This window comes from Dermacentor variabilis, chromosome 8 (genome assembly GCF_050947875.1).
Source record: "Dermacentor variabilis isolate Ectoservices chromosome 8, ASM5094787v1, whole genome shotgun sequence".
Classification (NCBI taxonomy): Eukaryota; Metazoa; Arthropoda; class Arachnida; order Ixodida; family Ixodidae; genus Dermacentor; species Dermacentor variabilis.
In genome coordinates this window covers 160,733,023-160,754,750 of record NC_134575.1, presented here as the reverse complement: position 1 = coordinate 160,754,750, position 21,728 = coordinate 160,733,023, and the positions used below count along the sequence as shown (strand labels likewise).

The following is a 21,728-nucleotide window of genomic DNA, read 5'->3' as shown; positions in this document are numbered from 1 at the left end:
TTCATTTATTGTGCTGTTCGCGGGGCAAAAGCTTAGGCCCTTGCTGAGTACGTCTATTTCATTTGGACTTAATGTTTTTGAAATGTCTATAACATTGGAGCGGTTTAGTTCTGTGGAAGTTTCCTTCCTGTCCAGTACTTCTAAACTCGAGGTCCTTCTTGTCTGCGTGTGGTGGCTGTTTGGCTGCAAGGTGGTTTTTTGATTAAAATTTGCTTTTTTCCTTTGTTGTTGAACCAATTTTCTAGATTGTTATTCTTCGTAATGTTCTAAATCTCTCTTCTCATCTGGTGTCAGGGTTATGTTCCGAAGTCTGTGGCTAAAAGTTTCGATTTGCTCTTCGCAGTGTTCTTTGAGGATATTCAAAAGTGAAAGTGAGGCATAATGTAATGTTGTTTGCCAGTTTCCACGATGCTGTGGTGGGAGTGTTCCTAGAGCTGGTACAGCCTTGAGTGTTAGACCTTTAGGAATTATATTTTTCTCTGTGCAGATTGTGTAGGTTTTCAGATGGGAGGTATAGCTCACATGTTTTTTGGTAAGTTTTCTGGCGTATCACAAACTAGCGGTAGAATATCTGATGTTTGTGCCCCGCTGAGGTGTCTTATGTATGGCGCTTGTGGGCCTGGTGGAAAATGTTCCGTCAGGTATCTGTACTGAGTGTCTCCAAGGACTGCTACATGTGCAAAGGATAACAAGGGCCACTTACCCTGTTCCGTCATCGTCAGCTGGCATAGAAATCCAAAAACAAGAAAGGGGCTGCCAGATGGAGTAGTACACTGTGGTATAAAGTTTGTAAACAGGGATAAGTTTGTGATACGTCAGTTGACACCACACAATTTATTATCAATGTAGGCGCAAACAACCTAAGAACACAAAGTGCCGCGGACACGATAGAGTCCATGAGCGACGTAATAAGAACCATTCAAGCCGCTCGCCCAAACACACATATAACCATAACGACGGTCGCTCCCCGCTTACATAACAAACACCGCCCACTAATCTACCAAACTAATGCACCCATGAAGCACAATGAGGAGATTAACAAGCTCAACTCATTAATTTTCAACTTAGAACACGTCCATAAGAATGTTGACACCATGCACCACGCAGAAATACACGAAGCACCACACGAACACATAGCTTGGGAAGGCTTCCACTTGAACCTCAGTGGAATAAAGCTAGTTTCCCAACACATCAATCCTTTATTAAGGACAAGTACAGAAAAACTATTTTAAATTCCACCTCAAATACCACCCCCACCAACACTGCGGAGCGTGCCACCGCGAACAACACAACTGCGAAAGTCACTTCGAGAACGCAGGGAACACAGACAGCGGAATGTGAAAAGAACCACAAAGCACACACAACACCAAAAACGACATCAACCACAGTGCAAACAGACACAATGGCAACAGACAACAGAAAACCCACCACCGAAGTCTACACACCGACCCCCACACGCCTGCCTGCACACACACAAACTCAAACAGAGACTGAGATCGAATTAAGCCAGGCATACGATAATAAACCGGCTGAACAGAAAAACACCCCACGCAAATCTGCCCGCAAAAAGACAAGTAAATGACAGACATCGCAAATCAATAACTTTTCAATGCCACGAAGCACCGAATTCCTACAGGCTAGAAAACTTACCAAAAAACATGTGAGCTATACCTCCCATCTCAAAGGCTACACAATCTGCACAGAGAAAAATATAATTCCTAAAGGTCTAACACTCAAGGCTGTACCAGCTCTAGGAACACTCCCACCACAGCATCGTGGAAACTGGCAAACAACATTACATTATGCCTCACTTTCACTTTTGAATATCCTCAAAGAACACTGCGAAGAGCAAATCGAAACTTTTAGCCACAGACTTCGGAACATAACCCTGACACCAGATGAGAAGAGAGATTTAGAATATTACGAAGAAAAACAATCTAGAAAATTGGTTCAAAAACAAAGGCAAAAAGCAAATTTTAATCAAAAAACAACCTTGCAGCCAAACAGGCACCACACGCAGACAAGAGGGACCTCGAGTTTAGAAGTACCGGACAGGAAGGAAACTTCCACAGAACTAAACCGCTCCAATGTTATAGACATTTCAAAAACATTAAGTCCAAATGAAATAGACGTACTCAGCAAGGGCCTAAGCTTTTGCCCCGCGAACAGCACAATAAATGAATTCGAGCTTCACAAGGACCTCTCAGAATTCTCCCGACGAATGCGTATCCGACACTTTTTTGCAGACACACCAGACACCGGGACGACACCACTTAGAGCCCAATCCACTTGGACTCCCGAACCAGAACAAGCCATAGAACTTGACATATACCTTAAAACTGTCACTAAAGAACTTATAAGCCAATCCAAGACATCTAAGCGACCTAAAAACATAACTGCGTCGGAGAGTCATATCATTTCAAATCTGAGTTGCCGGAATGACATTGTTATTAAGGAAGCAGATAAGGGTGGAAGTATAGTTATTTGGCCAATAGAAAAATACAAGCAGGAGGCTTACAGACAATTAACAATCCAGAACATTACCGCAAACTAGATAACGATCCGACATTGTCCTACACAGTGACAATTACCAACAAGCTGAAATCACTTTTGGCTGATGAATTGATAACACCGTCAGAATACAAATTTCTTAAACCAAGCAACAAAACTGCCAGGCATTTTTACCTCCTTCCGAAAATTCATAAAATTCCATCTGCTGACCTATACACTGCTATTATCCCAGGCCGTCCGATGGTATCGAACAACAACAACACCCCGACAGAGAGCAACTCCACATTCCTTAACCACTACCTTGGTGACTTGCCAAAAGCACTTTCGTCATTTGTACAAGATACGCCCCACTTGCTGAGAATTATAGAGGACATTAATACTAAAGGCACACTACCCCACAACACAATTCTCGCAACACTAGGCGTCAAGGCGCTGTACACCAACATTCCAATCCCTGATGGTTTATCTTCGATAAAACAAACGCTGTCTAAACACAAGGCACAACACTCTACTGAAGTCTACTTGTCTCTCTTTGAATGAGTTCTAACACATAACTACTTCGAATTTGAAGAGAGTTACATGGTACAACCTACAGTACCTACAGATACATGGTACAAGCATGGGTACGCCTTTTGCACCAACCTACGGGAACATATTTATGGGGATTCTAGAAACAGATTTCCTATCGCGCTACACTACCAAGCCCCACACATACCTACGATACATAGACGACATACTCATAATCTGGGGACATGGTCAAGACAGTCTAGATAAATATGTAGCCTTTCTAAATTCTGTTCACCCAACAATAAAATTCACATCACAATCCTCAACTGAGCGCGTAAACTTTCTGGACACAACAATATACATTGACAATGGTGAGCTAAAGACAACGCTGTATAGGAAACCTTTCGACAAACAACAGTACCTAGAATATACTAGCCACCATCCCAGATATTGCAAACAAGGCATCTTTAAAGGCCAAGCCACACGACTACGTCGCATTTGCGTTGAAAACCAAGACTACATAGATAGACTCGATCACCTTAAAGAAACGCTATCAAACAGGAACCACCCAAGCAGTGACCTTCAAACAGCCTACATTGCTGCAACCAAACTTGATCGAACCGAGGTCCTCAAGCCCTGCCCGAGGATCACAAGAACAACAACGCCTCTTCTTAATACTAAATTCTCAAACGCACTCCCAAACGTGAATAACATCCTAAGTAAATACTACCCAATTCTCACCAGCAACCAGAAACTTAAGAAGATTTTTCCCGACCCTCCCAGAGTAGCCTACAGACGCAACACTAACTTTAAAGATGTTCTTGTGCACGCCAAACTACAGAAAAAGAGGAAGTTGGGAACTAATCCCTGTGGCCGCCCCAGGTGCTCTACATGCCAACACATTCAATCTACTACTACAGTAAAAAGTACAGCGTCGAATTACACACACAAGGTAACTTCGGCTTTCACCTGCACATCAAGCAACGTAGTCTACTGTCTAGAATGCGCCGTTTGTAGCAAACAATACATAGGTGAGACTGGGCAACAAATTAATACAAGACTCAATGGTCACCGCGCGGTCACAAAACACAATTTGCCCAAAGCAGTAGCCAGCCACTTCAATGAACATGGTCATATATTTGACAAAGCAAGGCTCTATATACTACAAACAAATTTCCGTTCCCCTCGCGAAAGGAAGTATACGGAATCATACCTCATACACAAGTTTAATTGCCTACACCCGACAGGAATTAATTTGGCACGCGGCAACTTAGAATTTTTAAAAGCAGTAACTTAAATCTGAAACTCTCATATCATCAACCAAGACACAAAATTCATTAGGCCACCAGCTAACATTAATTCTTAACCTCACCTACTCTTCCATTTCGAAGAGGACAAAAAAATTTTTTTTTTCCTGCCTACTACTCAATTTAGTGTACTTTTTGAGGTTTTTACGTCTATACCAACTGTACAACCCCCTTCTTTCATGTACACTTGCCCCCGCCCGCTTCTGCGCGCGTCACCCTCCTATTTGTTATTCCGGTTTCGGTCACCCTACCCCTCTCCCTTCCCTCTCCCCCCCCTTTTTTCTTAAATCTATTTTTTTTATACCCCCTCATCAACACATTCCGAAGTCAATATGCCTTTTTCGGCGCCTCAACCCTGAGTATCGCCATTTCTGGATGCCGCCGTAACGACACCTACGATGAGCGACTGGGGCAGCGCCCCTTGAAAGACCATGCCGCTGCCTTTCAGTCACCCCATACATTGCACCGTAGACTCCTCGTCGCCATCTTAACTATTTCAAAATTACTCGACGTATTGCTGCTATGCTACTCAAGTCACGTTCAACTCATGGTCTTTTTGTGTGTGTGTGTGTGTGTGTGTCTGTTTTTCCTTTTTTTTGTCTTTTGTGTTACTCGCGCACTGACAGCTTGACCGGCAGTTCTAATGCCTCAAAAACATGCTGCCAACGACTCCCCCTGAATACCTCCTAACCCTTCGCAAAAAAAAATCATTTTTCTCTTTCTTTTTCTTTCACTCTCCCCCCCTTTTTTTTCGTCTGTCTTGGTGCCGCCCTGGCTTCCCCCACCCCCCTTTTCTTCTTTTTTTCTTTTTTTCTGCTTCTATTTCTTTTCTCCCCGCGTGCCCACTTTCACGTTCTGGTCGCCTCGTCTTGGGAATGAAGCTCACAGACGTCGGACGGCAGCGCTTGTTTCTTCTGGTATCATCATCATCATCATCAGCCTGGTTACGCCCACTGCAGGGCAAAGGCCTTTCCCATGCTTCTCCAACAACCACGGTCATGTACTAATTGTGGCCATGCCGTCCCTGCAAACTTCTTAATCTCATCCGCCCACCTAACTTTCTGCCGCCCCCTGCTACGCTTCCCTTCCCTTGGGATCCAGTCCGTAACCCTTAACGACCATCGGTTATCTTCCCTCCTCATTACATGTCCTGCCCATGCCCATTTCTTTTTCTTGATTTCAACTAAGATGTCATTAACTCGCGTTTGTTCCCTCACCCAATCTGCTCTTTTCTTATCCCTTAACGTTACACCTATCATTCTTCTTTCCATAGCTCGTTGTGTCGTCCTCAATTTGAGTAGAACCCTTTTAGTAAGCCTCCAGGTTTCTGCCCCGTAGGTGAGTACTGGTAAGACACAGCTATTATATACTTTTCTCTTGAGGGATAATGGCAACCTGCTGTTCATGATTTGGGAATGCCTGCCAAACGCACCCCAGCCCATTCTTATTCTTCTGATTATTTCCGTCTCATGATCCGGATCCGCCGTCACTACCTGCCCTAAGTAGATGTATTCCCTTACGACTTCCAGTGCCTCGCTGCCTATTGTAAATTGCTGTTCCCTCCCGAGACTGTTAAGCATTACTTTAGTTTTCTGCAGATTAATTTTTAGACCCACTCTTCTGCTTTGCCTCTCCAGGTCAGTGAGCATGCATTGCAATTGGTCCCCTGAGTTACTAAGCAAGGCAATATCATCAGCGAATCGCAAGTTACTAAGGTATTCTCCATTAACTTTTATCCCCAATTCTTCCCAATCCAGGTCTCTGAATACCTCCTGTAAACACGCTGTGAATAGCATTGGAGATATCGTATCTCCCTGCCTGACGCCTTTCTGTATTGGGATTTTGTTGCTTGCTTTATGGAGGACTACGGTGGCTGTGGAGCCGCTATAGATATCTTCCAGTATTTTTACATATGGCTCATCTACACCCTGATTCCGTAATGCCTCTATGACTGCTGAGGTTTCGACTGAATCAAACGCTTTCTCGTAATCAATGAAAGCTATATATAAGGGTTGGTTATATTCTGCACATTTCTCTATCACTTGATTGATAGTGTGAATATGGTCTATTGTAGAGTAGCCTTTACGGAATCCTGCCTGGTCCTTTGGTTGACAGAAGTTTAAGGTGTTCCTGATTCTATTTGCAATTACCTTAGTAAATACTTTGTAGGCAACGGACAGTAAGCTGATCGGTCTATAATTTTTCAAGTCTTTGGCGTCCCCTTTCTTATGGATTAGGATTATGTTAGCGTTCTTCCAAGCTTGCGGTACGCTCGAGGTCATGAGGCATTGCGTATACAGGGTGGCCAGTTTCTCTAGAACAATCTGTCCACCATCCTTCAACAAATCTGCTCTTACCTGATCCTCCCCAGCTGCCTTCCCCCTTTGCATATCTCCTAAGGCTTTCTTTACTTCTTCCGGCGTTACCTTTGGGATTTCGAATTCCTCTAGACTATTTTCTCTTCCATTATCGTCGTGGATGCCACTGGTACTGTATAAATCTCTATAGAACTCCTCAGCCACTTGAACTATCTCATCCATATTAGTAATGATATTGCCGGCTTTGTCTCTTAACGCATACATCTGATTCTTGCCAATTCCTAGTTTCTTCTTCACTGTTTTTAGGCTTCCTCCGTTCCTGAGCGCATGTTCAATTCTATCCATATTATACTTCCTTATGTCAGCTGTCTTACGCTTGTTGATTAACTTCGAAAGTTCCGCAAGTTCTATTCTAGCTGTAGGGTTAGATGCTTTCATACATTGACGTTTCTTGATCAGATCTTTCGTCTCCTGCGATAGTTTGCTGGTATCCTGTCTAACGGAGTTACCACCGACTTCTATTGCACACTCCTTAATGATGCCCACAAGATTTTCGTTCATTACTTCAACACTAAGGTCCTCTTCCTGAGTTAAAGCCGAATACCTGTTCTGTAGCTTGATCTGGAATTCCTCTATTTTCCCTCTTACCGCTAACTCATTGATCGGCTTCTTATGTACCAGTTTCTTCCGTTCCCTCCTCAGGTCTAGGCTAATTCGAGTTCTTACCATCCTGTGGTCACTGCAGCGCACCTTTCCGAGCACGTCCACATCTTGTATGATGCCAGGGTTAGCGCAGAGTATGAAGTCTATTTCATTTCTAGTCTCGCCGTTCGGGCTCCTCCACGTCCACTTTCGGCTATCTCGCTTGCGGAAGAAGGTATTCATTATCCTCATATTATTCTGTTCCGCAAACTCTACTAATAACTCTCCCCTGCTATTCCTAGTGCCTATGCCATATTCACCCACTGCCTTGTCTCCAGCCTGCTTCTTGCCTACCTTGGCATTAAAGTCGCCCATTAGTATAGTGTATTTAGTTTTCACTCTGCCCATCGCCGATTCCACGTCTTCATAGAAGCTTTCGACTTCCTGGTCATCATGACTGGATGTAGGGGCGTAGACCTGTACAATCTTCATTTTGTACCTCTTATTAAGTTTCACAACAAGACCTGCCACCCTCTCGTTAATGCTATAGAATTCCTGTATGTTACCAGCTATATTCTTATTAACCAGGAATCCGACTCCTAGTTCTCTTCTCTCCGCTAAGCCCCGGTAGCACAGGACGTGCCCGCTATTTAGCACTGTATATGCTTCTTTTGGCCTCCTAACTTCACTGAGCCCTATTATATCCCATTTACTGCCCTCTAATTCCTCCAATAGCACTGCTAGACTCGCCTCACTAGATAACGTTCTAGCGTTAAACGTTGCCAGGTTCATATTCCAATGGCGGCCTGTCCGGAGCCAGTGATTCTTAGCACCCTCTGCTGCGTCGCAGGTCTGACCGCCGCCGTGGTCAGTTGCTTCGCAGCTGCTGGGAACTGAGGGCCGGGGTTTGATTGTTGTGTTCATAGGAGGTTGTGGCCAAGTACTGCACCAGGGTGGCCAATCCTGCTCTGGTGAGGGAGTGCGTTACCGGTTCTGGTCACCGGGATCAGGCCACACTCCAGGCCTGTTTGTGCAACTTTATCAACACGCGGATTTTCTTTCTTTTTTTTTTTTTTAAATCCGGTGGAAAATTGCCGGCACCGGGATTCGAACCACGGACCTCTTGCACGCGAGGCGGGTGTTCTACCTCTACGCCACCGCGGCGCATTCTGGTAATCTCTCTCTTTAAAACCAGCCGCCAGCGACAACACCCGCACGTGACGTCACTGCACTAACCCTAACACGCCGCGGATGACGAGGCTGCCTTTGAGGAAGATAGGTCCTCCTATCGAAATGTTGGCCAGCCTTTCTGAGACACCTTATCCCTGTTTACAAACTTTATACTACAGTATTACCAGTGCTGACATTTGGGGCAGATTTTTGGAGGCTGACAAAGAAGTTTGAGAACCAGTTAAGGAGAGTTGATTGTTGGGCTAGTTGGTTGTCCACATTTGGAATTTGAAACACGGGAACAAGAAAGATAGCGCTTGTCCTTGTCCGTGTTTCTTGTTCCCGTGTTTTTATTTGCGTTAAGTTACTACTTCAAACCAGTTAAGAGCTGCGCAATGAGCGATGGAACGAAGATTGCCATGCATAACCTTAAGAGGGAGAGAAATAAAGGTTTGGACCAGAGAGGAAATGGGTATAGCGGATGTTCTAATTGACATTAGGAGAAATAAATGGAGCAGGGCAGGTCATGTAATGCGCCGGTTAGATAACTGTTGGACCAATAGGATTACAGAATGGGCACCAAGAAAAAGGAAACACAGTCGAGGACGGCAGAGGACAAGGTGGAGCAATGAAATTATGAAATTCGCGGGCGCTAGCTGTAATTGGTTGGCGTAGATCAGGGGTAATTGGAGACCGCTGGGAGAGGCCTTTGTCCTGGTGTGGACATCAAACAGTCTGATGATGATGATGAGGATGATGGAGATAGATAAATTCACACACCCATTATCTGAAATATTTGCTAACATTGGCAGCAAGAGGGCTTTAAAATAGTTCAGACTGTGAATAACGTTCCAGTAACTGTAACAGAGAAAAAGAAATATATCAGGGCGCTATTACGTTAAGATATTATCACACTATGTAAAAGTAAATGGGTCAATTCCTTTAATGCAACGGTGCTTTGAGCACACCAGAAAAGCTACGACAGACGTGCTAAATTTTTCCTTCACATGCCTTTGCAGTGACCTATGTAATGCTCTGTGGTGTCGTCGTCTTTCTTGTGTTTGTTGTTTTTGGTGCAAAATCTTTTTTAGTATACAAGATCACCAACAAGCCCAGCAGTTCACTGTTCTATGTAATCTAACACCAAACGAAGCATATTTAGTGTATGGGAGGTTTCTTTTTTTTACACGGTGTCTCTAAAGCGTCGTCAGTTTTATGCGTTGCTGTCAAACCCCGACGTGGGAGCGGCCCGCGTCGGCTCCTACCTTCTAAGGGGTTTCGGACTCCCTCCTCCTCTTCCTCCTCCTCCTCATCATCATCAGCAGCCTGGCAACGCCCACTGCAGGGCAGGGGCCTCTCCCATACTTCTCCAACTACCCCGGTCATGTACTAATTGTGGCCATGTCGTCCCTGCAAACTTCTTAATCTCATCCGCCCACCTAACTTTCTGCCGCCCCCTGAATCGCTTCCCTTCCCTTGGAATCCAGTCCGTAACCCATAATAACCATCGGTTATCTTCCCTGCTCATTACATGTCCTGCCCATGCCCATTTCTTTTTCTTGATTTCGAATAAGATGTCGTGAACTCACGTATGTGCCCTCACCCAATCTGCTCTTTTCTTGTCCCTTAACGTTACACACATCATTCTTTTTCCATAGCTCGTTGCGCCGTCCTCAATTTAAATAGAACCCTTTTCGCAAGCCTCCAGGTTTCTGCCCCGTACGTGAGTATTGATAAGACACAGCGGTTATACAGTCCCACCTCAAGACCTAAATAAGGTTCACTGCCTGCTTCCTGTCAAACCACTCGTTCAATAAAATATTGAAAACTAGAGCGCGCAAGGAACACGAAAGGTTGTAAAAGTGAGAAATCTGACTTCCAACGGCCGAATTTCAACTAAATATTCTAGAAAAGTTCAGTAAGCATAAAAAGAGAAAAAATAACCAAGCTCAAAAGTTCACGAAAATCATAGCTAACCCTCTTATTTACATTACGAGGGACATGTTGCGTGAAAGTAATAAGAAGTAAGTAATGAAAAGAGAGTGCGACTTACAATGAACTGCAATGCTTTTGGTTGTGCGCCCATTTTAGAATCCAGAACAGCCCTGGAATCGCGAAAGATTGAATTATACAGAAAAAGTAAGAATGTACCGAGGTAGAAAAATATATATTCAAGGACAGGTGCTCGCGAACCTTATGAATTTCCTTACCTGCTGAGGATGTGACAAACGCGTGGGATACTATAGTTGTCTGATTGTTGCTTTGTACGTACGGTGAAATATTTGTTGCTTGAAGTGTGCGGTAAGCCCTTCTGCTGTGTAAAAAGAAAGGATCACCACAATACATAGAATAAACAGGTGTTTTTTGTTTCGTTTAATGCCAGGTATGTACATTTGTATCTTGTTTTCCTCTTGACTGTTAGGTGCTGCTTTTCCGTCTCTTATCGATCGTGAACGAGCACAAATGGCAACATGAGGTAGCGAAACATAGCGCAGAATGAAGGAGGGAATTATTTTTTATTGCGGCGTATGAACGTTGCAGAAGTAAGTCGTGTTCGTGGCGAAAGTCAGGCTTAGCCTGTATGAGAATGTTAAAGTAATCACCGTTTACTTGGGCCGCGGCTCACTTCAGGCCCCAATGACATACCGATTTCAAGTTAGAATTGATGTCATTTCTAAAAGACAGTGTGGAATTATAATGTATTATGTCTGACATATACAGGCAGCTGAGGTATACTTGCTAGTATAGAGGCATTAGGTAGTGAATATGACATCCCTCGAAGATAGCGGCGCCGACAAACTTTAAACGAATGCCACGTAAATAGATTGATCAAGTCTGCTCTCTTTTATTTCGATGTTAGAATAAAGCCAAATTTGCCTTGCGCTAGCTGCGAAAGAAATGCCGCCACTCTTTCGTTTCGAGGAGCCTCTCTTAAGTAAGCCCACCGCCAAATTTCACTGTCAATACCAGAAGGTCTCACAGACAGAAGAATCATATTCCTCTTATTTCAAGCTGCGTCCTGCAATATTACAACTGCCTCTGTTGACGCTGCCAAAGAACACTCCTCTGTACGAAGCATTTAGGTATCTTTATTTTGGTTTGCAAGTTTTGTCATCCATTCCTTTCTTTAGGACCAACAGTTCCAGCTGGCAATCACTTCCAGCCGCCACGAGTGACAAGAAAATTGAAACCAATTTCTGTAAGCCCGGTCGCAACCGAACCGATTGGCCACTCTAAAAAGATGCGGCTTCCCCATTTTCTGCTCTCCACATTTTGCGTTTCTCACCGCAGGATGCAGCTTCATCTTCAATGGAGCCATTTCTCGTCAACCATTAGACGTGCACAATTTCGTTTTATCTAGGGTGAAACTAAACAAGCCTTCTTCGAAAACAATTCGCTGGAAACGCTTCGAAACTTCCAGTCAACCCCGTCGAACAAATCGCTAAGGCGAGGCAAAGGAACTCGCGGCAAAGAAAGTAAAAAGTATGGCGTGCGTTGCGAGCCTCACTTTTGCCCGGACTGTGCTCGATCTGAAGTTTACGCCGAGTTGGTAAACGAACGTACGGTGCAGCGAGCAAGCCTGTGATTTATTCGCCGAAGCCGGTTTTGTATTTGCGCAAAAAAACAAAAGTAAAGCACTGCGACGCTCAGTGAAGGCGAGCTGTTAGCTCGTTTCGTCTCTACTTTTTCTTGTCCCGTGCGTGTCACCTGCTTTCGTGCATGGAGCACGTTGACCTTTTTTATAATTGCTGTTATTGTGCTTGCAGTTCTTGGTCGTACCAAATTAAACAGTACCAGCCTCAGCGTCGACAGTGCAATTTGAACGGAAACGACAGCCCGACTAGTTCAATCGGCATGTCCTTTAGGTTGAAACGGAAAGACAGCCTAGAGTGCGCTTCTCCGCCACACGCCAGGACATAAACCTACTCGCGCAAGTATCGCGGGAAACCAGTGCAGGAGATGTGGCTTCCCTTTCTCCTATGAACCAACGTTCCCCGCCAAGCAAGCTATCGCAATTTGCTGGGATGGACCGCCGGAGCAAAACACAAAAAAAAGCGAGACAGAAAGGAGAGAATGCGTTTCAACTTCACAATCCTGCCCCACGATGGCGCTCTCAGAGCGCCTGCGTGGTCACGTGACAGCTCGCGCCAGTAAACTGCGCACGCGCTTCTCACCGTCCGTGCCGCCTCTTTTCAGCGATCCTCGCGACAGCTATGGATCGACGCGCTTCCTCTCCCTCTTTCGTCCGACCCTTCCCAATGCACAAGGAACGCCTTCCGTAGCGCCTCGCCACGGCGACTGTAGGAGACTCGCATCTCTCCCCAAGCGTCGTTCGGCGGGCCACGGTGGAGTGCCGCGTTCACTGTCCCCTGCGGAGAGCCGCCATAGGGTGCATCCCCATACGGCGTCAACTCGCCACGCGCGACTCCGAAGCTGAGCCCTCCTGATTAATCTGTGGGAAGGAGGGGCTCCGGTTGCGCTGCCGTCCGTGCGCGTCATCCAGAAATGCGAGCTCGGAGGCAGTGAACTTGGCCGACGTGCCGTCGTGCAGTGACCGTGCGGCCAAACGTTTCAGCGCGAGACGTTTTCGCTAAGCGAGCCGAGCGAAAGAGAAGAGCCGACCAAATGGAGCACCACCGGCTCTCTCGGAGGAGCAGTGTTCGGCTTCTCATCGAGTGCCACTTGCTGCTTGCACTAGCACTCATCCTGCCCTGGACTCCGCACGTTATGAGCGGCCGCAATGGTGAGTTATTCCTAACTGGTGAGTGTTTCCAACTTGCGTGTGGCGAATGTTACGTTGGCAGAACAAAATCTGGTTGGATATAAACGATGGACAATTTGCGCGTTTTTCTTGTGTCATCAATGTCTTGTAGAAAAGTAATTAAAACGTAAAAGAAAACTCGGAATCGTCATCTTGGTTCAGCAGTCAAAGCGTGAACTGCAACGATGAGTCTTCCTTGGCTCTTTAAGAGAATAATTGCCAGGCGAGGTCGTGCCACATGCTCAACCTTTGTCAGAAAAGTGCCAAGATTAAGTTTGCAGTAACTTAAGTATTCTACTTACAAAACAAACAAAAAACTTTCTAGCGCTTATGAAAGTGGTTCCACCGGCCGTCAACTCAAAGCTATCACCGTTAGTTTAGGTCATAGAATAAGCAGAGAAATCTTACCGGGACGCTGTACGGTGGGTTAGTCACAGCAGTTTGGAGTCGTGCCATAACTTCCACTAGATTTTCCTTCAGCTGCAATTTCACACACCGGGAAAAAATCCCACTGCCACAAGTCGGATGAACCCGCGGGATGACGGAGCAGGATTGTAGTGTTTCGCAGTCTTTGAATAAACAGAATTGTATAGCATCACATTGCTGTGCAACAAGTACCACTATCCAGATGAACATGAATCAGGACTGTGCCACCAAGTTGCCTAGCACATACGTTTTAGCAAAGCAAAATACAAATTTTTATTTATCATCTGTCTTTCAGGCTGATCAAAGTCGCCGATCAAAACAATCTTTGGTTTTGATGCTCGTTGCACTACTTTTCTTGGAAGAGTTGAAATAGGACGTCACCATTAGGTGTTTCATCAATTCGCCTAAAGATGACAGTAATGACAATTTTCCCTCTCATGAATCTTCCTCCGCCTTGCGGGCTTCCGCAGAACTTCTTTAAATGAGAGCAGTACGAACTTTAATTTCTGACAAAGAGACATTCTAGCAAACGTGGTGTTAACGTGGTAGCAAATGTGGTGCTAATGCAAATGTGGACCAGAAGCAATTATACGTGTAGTTTCTTTCTGCTCAAATGTCAATGTGTGAGGGACATGTATTTTCGCATTCAGTTTACGTTTCCCTAAGTCATTGCCTAAGATTTGTTGATACGCATCCCTGTTCAACTGCAGATTTCCTGATATCTTGTGCAAAGTCATAGGATGCTCTACAGGCAGTATCTGTGCCATGAGTTTTACATTTGCAGCGGTATGTGGCATTGATTGGCGGCCTATTCTGCGATTATGTTGAACAAAACCTTGGTCATCCCGAAATCATTGGTGTCAACAAAGTAGGGCAACTGGCTAATGTTTCGTTGACGTATACTTGCTGGAACATGCTCCATGCGTAACTAGAGGTACTCCCTAGTCTTATCTGGAGGTTAATTGCGACTCTCTTTTTGTAGTTGTGTCCTTAACTTCACTCAATAAAGTCCACTAAATGCTGCGACAAACCCAGCGTCGATCAGTTGCTAAACATTGCTCTGCTACCTAATGAGTCTATGTTGAAGCCTTTCCAGCGCTATACCTAGTCTGAGCCCACAAAAAGCTACTCAATGCCACCTATTACTTGAATTCAAACGTTATAAAAAATAATTTCTGCAACTTTTCTGACACGCGAAAAACTATCCATCAAAGCTTAAGCTATACTGGAAATGCACATAAATAAACTATAGTAATTGCAATAGGTAATTTAATTTCCATTAGCTACCATAACATCAAATTATTTGCGTTCCTAGGACAGTTTAGAAGGGGTTTATACGTTAAGTCAATGATTACCTAATAAGAACAAGGCGTTTTCTTTTTATTTGAATCACGAAGGCTTGCTCTCTGGTTTTGTGGTTTATCCTATTTCCTACATTCTGTTGCATCTCCTACATTCTAACCAACAATCATAACTGCGTAAGTCAGTTCTTTCCATATTGAAGAAGGCTCTTGAAAATGTGTACCTAACTGCGTTAGATTATGGGTAAATGATTATTGTTAATAATAGTCTAAGCTAGACTTAGCAAAATACTTTGTACTTCTAAGGAGGACAGTGAACAATAGTAATTCCCTTCAATTATGGCCACATGCACATGTAATTTTTGAAGCATCGCACAAGTTAGCTGAAAGACGCATCGTGTAATTTCGCTGTTGCTACGATGTGTCAGGTTGTACCAGTAAAAATTTAATTGATGTACTCGTCGTAATGCTGAAGGGCACTTCAATCAGAAGTTACAGCGGGGCCCAGCTCAATCTCTTAAAGCCCCGCAACCAGGCATTCCTGACAGACACCTGAACCCACTCATTTCGTACTGAAGGCACGCTCACTATAGCGCAAAAGCTTCGACGTGACTCGTTTGGCGAGAGCCGGTTTCAGTGTCTTCCCGAGCCGCTGAACGCTCGGCAGAGGTGAATAGGAACGTTGTCACACCCGCCGCAATCTTGCTCCTGCTTTGTAGAATCTTTATGTCTTCTAGAATGAGTTCAAAGATAATAGAATTTTAAACATTTTTTACAGCAAGATTTTTACCTTTAGGCATGCATCCCCGCATGCCTTTCCAAGGAGGACAAGCGGAGGTGCACACTGGCCGGCTTACGTACTTGTTGGCGACAGGAATGGGTGCGCCGATCCGGGAGATCGTGTAATACCGGGCATGAATTCCCTAAGGGGGGCGTGGGTAACCTGGCCGGCTTACATCACGGTGCGCGGACAGGAATGCGTGGACCGATCTCAGAGGTTGTGCAGTACCGGGCGGATCCGCGGCGGAGGTGAAGCACGCTTCAAGCACTCCATCAACTTTGAAAAATAAGCTTATTATCTTGGGTACAAATACAACCACATAAATTCGGCGGTGTAGGAGAAACACTATATATAGCAAAGTGCACTTAGTGTAGACTTTCATGGCCATTATTTGTTTTAAATCTTCCTTTAAAAATAATAAGACTGGGAAAGAGTGTGGCGATGGCGTCTGTGCATGTTGCCTGGTATTCTGTGGCTATAACGTCTCGCACGTCAGATGTGCCGGCGCGGCTTCAGCAGTGGCTGCATCAGATGCATGGGAGGTGCGGTTACCGTGGTGGCGCTTTTGTCGTCGTAGTGTGCTGCCACACTTAAATATGTGATTTCATAATGTATGCAGCCCACGTATGCACCCTAAGCAGCTTCGCTCGTAATCCGCCCCATATGAATGTTGCAGCCCCACGAATTTTTCATCCCTTCACTACACGCATTCAATCATAATGTTGCCATCAAACGTGGAAAATATGTTTGTTCATTCTTATGCCCTTGAATGGAACTGGATATTTATTTTTGATCTTGAATACACTTGAATACGGGCCCGTGTACCCACAACATATGTGGCATTTCATTTAGCGGCGGTTCGTTGGAAGTGAGCGGACACACATGATGTCACACTTTCACGCACTGTACATGGTACACTAAAATGCAGCATATGATCAGGAAGATATATGTATTCGCGCAAAAGAGAAGAGAAGATAATTATAATATATTCATGTTGCAACACTCACTCTCTCAAACACTATGTTAGTAGGAATTCCATCACGTTATTCTTGAATGCATTCCTAGTCGTATTGAAATCGGCATTATCTTCTATTTTATTTCGGATTGTTAGTTTTTGTTGTTAGGATTGTTAGTTAGTTGTGGTTATTTGTTTACCATATGAGTCCTTGTTTTTAGTGTCCGTTTTCTCTTAAGTCTCATATGTTCAGGAACTTCAATGGTGCTTTCGTGTATATACAGTGCATTGTTATGTATGTACTGCAGCAGTTTAAAATCGAAAACGTCTGTTGCTTGAATAATTCTGTATTTAAAAAAATACAGGTAATGTCCGTAGTTCATAACATCGACCCTGACAGTTTTCCTAAATGCGCAATGTCTTCTTTTGTAGAAAATTACCCTCTTGCAAGTTGTTGATGTGGTGCCCCATACCAAAATTGCGTAGGACAGTATGCAGTAGAATATTGAATTATATATGTTTTCTTTCAGCCAGTCAGGTATTAGGTGTGCATATATATGTGATGCAAGCATCCGATAGATCAGGAGAGTTCGGACGCTAACTTATCAGCATCCACACGAGGGGTGCACCACACACCAAGAAACGTTCGCTCTTTGACCCTGCTTATCCATTGCCCTTCCAAAGTTAAAACTATTTCCCTACTTGGTGATTTGTTAAGTGCACGAAATGTTACATGCTTTCTTTTCGCTATGTTAAGCTGCAGCCAATTTTGCCTTAAGAGAGACGCAAGTTTGGTTACCCACCCTCCCCCCTTGGAACGCATCCCCGGTAAGGAAATATCTCCGGGATAGGCGCACACATTCCGTTCGCCAATCCAGGCGTAAGCCGGCCAGTTAACGATATCGTTAACGCAAACAAGAAATAAAACGGTCCCAGTCTTGACCCCTGTGAAACTCTTTGTGTTAGCTTTAGCTTTTATGTGTTTTTTTTATGTGCACAATTCTTTAGTGTTGACACATATAGTTTTTCATGGGCTCTAGTGCAACTCTCCGCAACCCCTATCTAGACCGTTTATCCACTAGAATATCGTACTTGATAGTCAAAAGATTTTTTTAAATCTAGAGATAAACGAAATGTGAGCTTCTGTCTATATTTGTAAGTATGTTATGTTTAATACAGCATAACACGTTTTCAGTTTATCTGTTCTTCTGAAAACTAGTTTGGCTTCTACACAACATTTTGTGTTTGTCAAGAAGAGAAATCCGCCCATGGTCATCCACATTTTCAAAAATTTTCTACAAAACGGGGAGCACCGATATCGGTTGGTAATTTGATAAATTATTTCTATGGCAACCTTTAAATGTAGCGGTCGCCCGTGCTATTTTAAGTTTCGGCAGGTAAAACACCGGTTGTTATCATGAGATTAACAATGTGAGCAATAATCCCCAAAAGAAAGTGAGATACTTGTTTTGTGAGATACAGCGAAGCTTTTCTTTGACATTTTCAGGGCCCATAATGTGGCTGCTGTCACTTGTCCTGCATGCAATATGATTACGTCATCTATTGTATGATATTGTCCAACGAGCAAGAAAAATGGGATTCCTACTTTGCTTGCGTTTGCAATACCGATACCAGATGTCTAGGCAAAAGGCAGGTTTTTCTTTCGCTATGAGGGGGCCTTCTACGAGTGACTGCTACATGGAAAATTATTATAATATTACACTCCCCCTCCTCCACGCTATGAGTTGCATTCGAAATATATGCAACTTTAAACAGTCTCCAAATATACAGCAATCGGCTGTAAGAGGAAACCGGCTCTCTTGCCTTTCGGCATTTTGTGCTCCGGTATAGCTTACAGGCGACATACCACAGTAAACAAAGTTGTCTCGTGTTATGAAAACTTATTTGATTACCTAAATATACTTCTATAATAGCAGCTTGGGCTCGTTGGTTTTCCATCCTAGTGTATTGAATACCTTTGAAATGTGGAAGAAAGTATATAGGCCAAACTTTAAGATGCACAAACGAAAAACTATACGAACATAAACTTAACGTCGAGCAGGTGAACAAGAATCTCGGTATCACGTTAGGGATTGCCCCTCTGAAGCTTGTGCCGCAGAATTGAGACGCTGTGAAGTGCTGAAAAAATACAATGACCAGCTCGTTCGGGAGGTAATTGAGGCAGCCGAGATTGTCAGACTTCGTGACTAATGCGTTAACACGCCGTCATTGTTCCTAGCAAAAAAAAGAACTTGAGCTTTTGCACATCCAATCAATATCTTGAGTGCATAAAAGTGCGTGTTTCACATGATGTGCAATCACGTGCCTTTGACACGTGTGACACAGTGAGCGCTTGCGGTGTCGTCTTCTCGTCCAACAAACACTGACACCAAGGAAAACGTAGGGGAAATTACTTGTGCTCAATAAATGAAATAAAGAAACGATCCTGTCGTTTATTACATAACGAGGGTCTCGAATCCGGCAACATTTATTCCTTCAGGTCGCATGTGTGGGTTTATTGACTAGTTGCCTTTACTCAAAAAGATCACGTTCTTGTGACGCCTGCGGCAAAAAGGACGTTCCACGTCTGCCGCTAAGCCATATGAGTGGTTGCGCTGGCTAACACTCCCAGGGTTCTACTAGGACACATAAATACCCAAGAAAGTGGATGGGGAAGCAGCGCCGCGGTAGCTCAATTGGTAGAGCATCGCACGCGAAATGCGAAGGTTGTGGGTTTGGTTCCCACCTGCGGCAAGTTGTTTTTTCATTCACTTTAATTTCCATTAATTCATTCTTTCTTTCTTTCGTTTATTGAGCACAAGTAATTATTTCCCCTATGTTGTCCTTGGTGTCAGTGTTTGTTGGCTCCTTATGATATGACTAGTAAAAATCGGGACCCTCGGTTAACCCCCTCTCTTCTCGGTTAATACATATATGCAGCGACGTTGAAATGAAAAAAATAATAAAATCCTTAATAACGACCAACAATGCCGCTGTCTTCAAGAAAAGCCAATAGTGCTTTTAAAGCGCTCTTCTCCAAGGTCGTTGTTGGCCAAGGACCCAAAAGTTTCTTTAAGCTGAAAAGTCTGTGGTCTCATGTAATTAGGGTTGATATAAGTCGGCGACTTCATGTGTAGTGATGTGGGCAATCTAGGAGAAGATGATGTATATCTTCATCTACAAATCCACAGTCACATTAGGGGGTTTCTGCATGGCCAATTCTGTGTAAGAAATCTGCTGTGTAGGCAGTGCCTGAGGATAATCGATGAATAAGGGTTTCTATATTTCTGTCTAATGACAATATAAATTTGAATTCAATAAACGGATCAATATGATACCAATCCAAGCTTTTAGAATTCTGATTAAACCACGTATTTCTACACATGTTGAAAGACGTTGTCCCTATAATACAGCATAATTCATTCTTTGATATTGGGAGCGGAACCGCATTATCTTTGAGGTGCTTTTTCGTGCTACTTCATCGGCTGCTGATTTTCCAGGAATATTACAATGCGCTGGTATCCACTGGAATGCTACTTCACGCTTTGCTTGGCTAGCCTCCTTGAGGCCTTCAAGTATTTCGTATATTAAACTATCGTTCATTGTTTTCCTTTTGTGCTGCAGAGTGATGTTGGAGCCGCCTTTGAATCGCTGAAAATTACCCATTTTGCGCATCCCTTACTGACAATATAAATTTTGTCGCACATAGGATTGCCAACAGTTCAGCCGTTGTAGACGAAGTCGCACAAGATATCTCAAACGATTCTTGTTTGTTGAGGTGCGGTATAATGAATGCTGAAGTGGAAGAGGTTGCTGTAGGGGAGGCATCTATATAGAGGTGTCCTTTTGCTGGATACCGCATATATATCTATTAAACTGCTAGTTGTTTAGCACCTTGAATGAACATGTCTCTTTTTCTGAATATTCCGTCTACTGACAATTCGATTTTTGGAATTGTAAGCAGCCATGGAGGACATTCGACGTCAGAGTTCCAAATTCATTTCTAGGCAATATATGAAGATTTTCTCGAATTTCTTCATGAACATAATTTGTATCTCGTTTCGTTATGTCTAGAGCCAATGGGTGGTTTTGATGTTGTGTTTGAAGACGGAAATGGTGTCCGCATGTTTCTAAAGTTCACATAACTAGAAATGGTGGTTGGCGAGCCTCAGCTATTGCAAGACAGCTAGAAGTCGCTCTTGGAACTCCTAGACACATAGCGTAGTCCTCTAGTCTTTGAAGTCGCTATTCTGACACGTGGGGAAGTGCGTGTAAGATGGGCGCGGAATACGCAATTTTTTGACGTATTAATGCATTGTAAACAATCAGCATGGACGATACTGATCCGCCGCATGATGTGCGTGCAAGCCTGCGAAGTACTGTCACTGTCGCATTGACCTCGTTTTCGAGTTTTTTTCATGTGGGGTTCTCAGGGTAGCTGCCTATCAAGTATTATGCCAGGAAATAGATGCTGTGTGACAATAATTAGAGGGCGTCCTTCCAGATTAAGATTGAAATCGTTTAACTTCCTTAACGTGCACCTAAATCTAAGTACACGGGTGTTTTCGCATCCATCGAAATGCGGCCGCCATGGCTGGTTTTCTATCGCTCGTGCTCAGCAGCCCAACCCTGCAGCCGCTGAGCAGCACTGTGCTAAACTGACGGGGTTCTTTCTAGCTTACAGCGTGACGTGGTTGTTTATTTTTAGCCTAAACGACCAGCTACACCTTGATCTTGGATGAAGTTGTAACACTGTCAAGAGCTAAAGGAGTTACGGCACAGGTACCGCTCTGGCAGCTCAGAAGTTGATTAAAATGAAAATATATTGAAAGCACAAACAAGCAACTCTTTGAACATTACACACCACGCGTAAAACCATTTTTTGCCCATGCTCATTACTAAGGCACTCCGCACTCAACCAAAGCTGAATGTTCAAGCCTGTCAATTAGCGCGCAATTTGTGCATCATGCTGACCCTCAGAATGGCGGCCTGTGCGACAGAATTTTCATACCTGAACAGACATTCCAGCAGCACACATAGGCGACCTG

General features: G+C 44.0%; 1 protein-coding gene across 1 annotated transcript in view; it reads left to right on the top strand.

Annotated features, from left to right (window-relative positions):
- The first annotated feature begins 12,803 nt into the window (after nt 1-12,803).
- The window catches only part of LOC142590696 (uncharacterized), a 512,892-nt gene continuing 503,967 nt past the window's right edge, over nt 12,804-21,728 (top strand). The window contains exon 1 of the mRNA XM_075703114.1: nt 12,804-13,199. Coding sequence (XP_075559229.1) covers nt 13,082-13,199 — 118 coding nt within the window. The 5' untranslated portion in view covers nt 12,804-13,081. The remainder of the gene's footprint in view (nt 13,200-21,728) is intronic.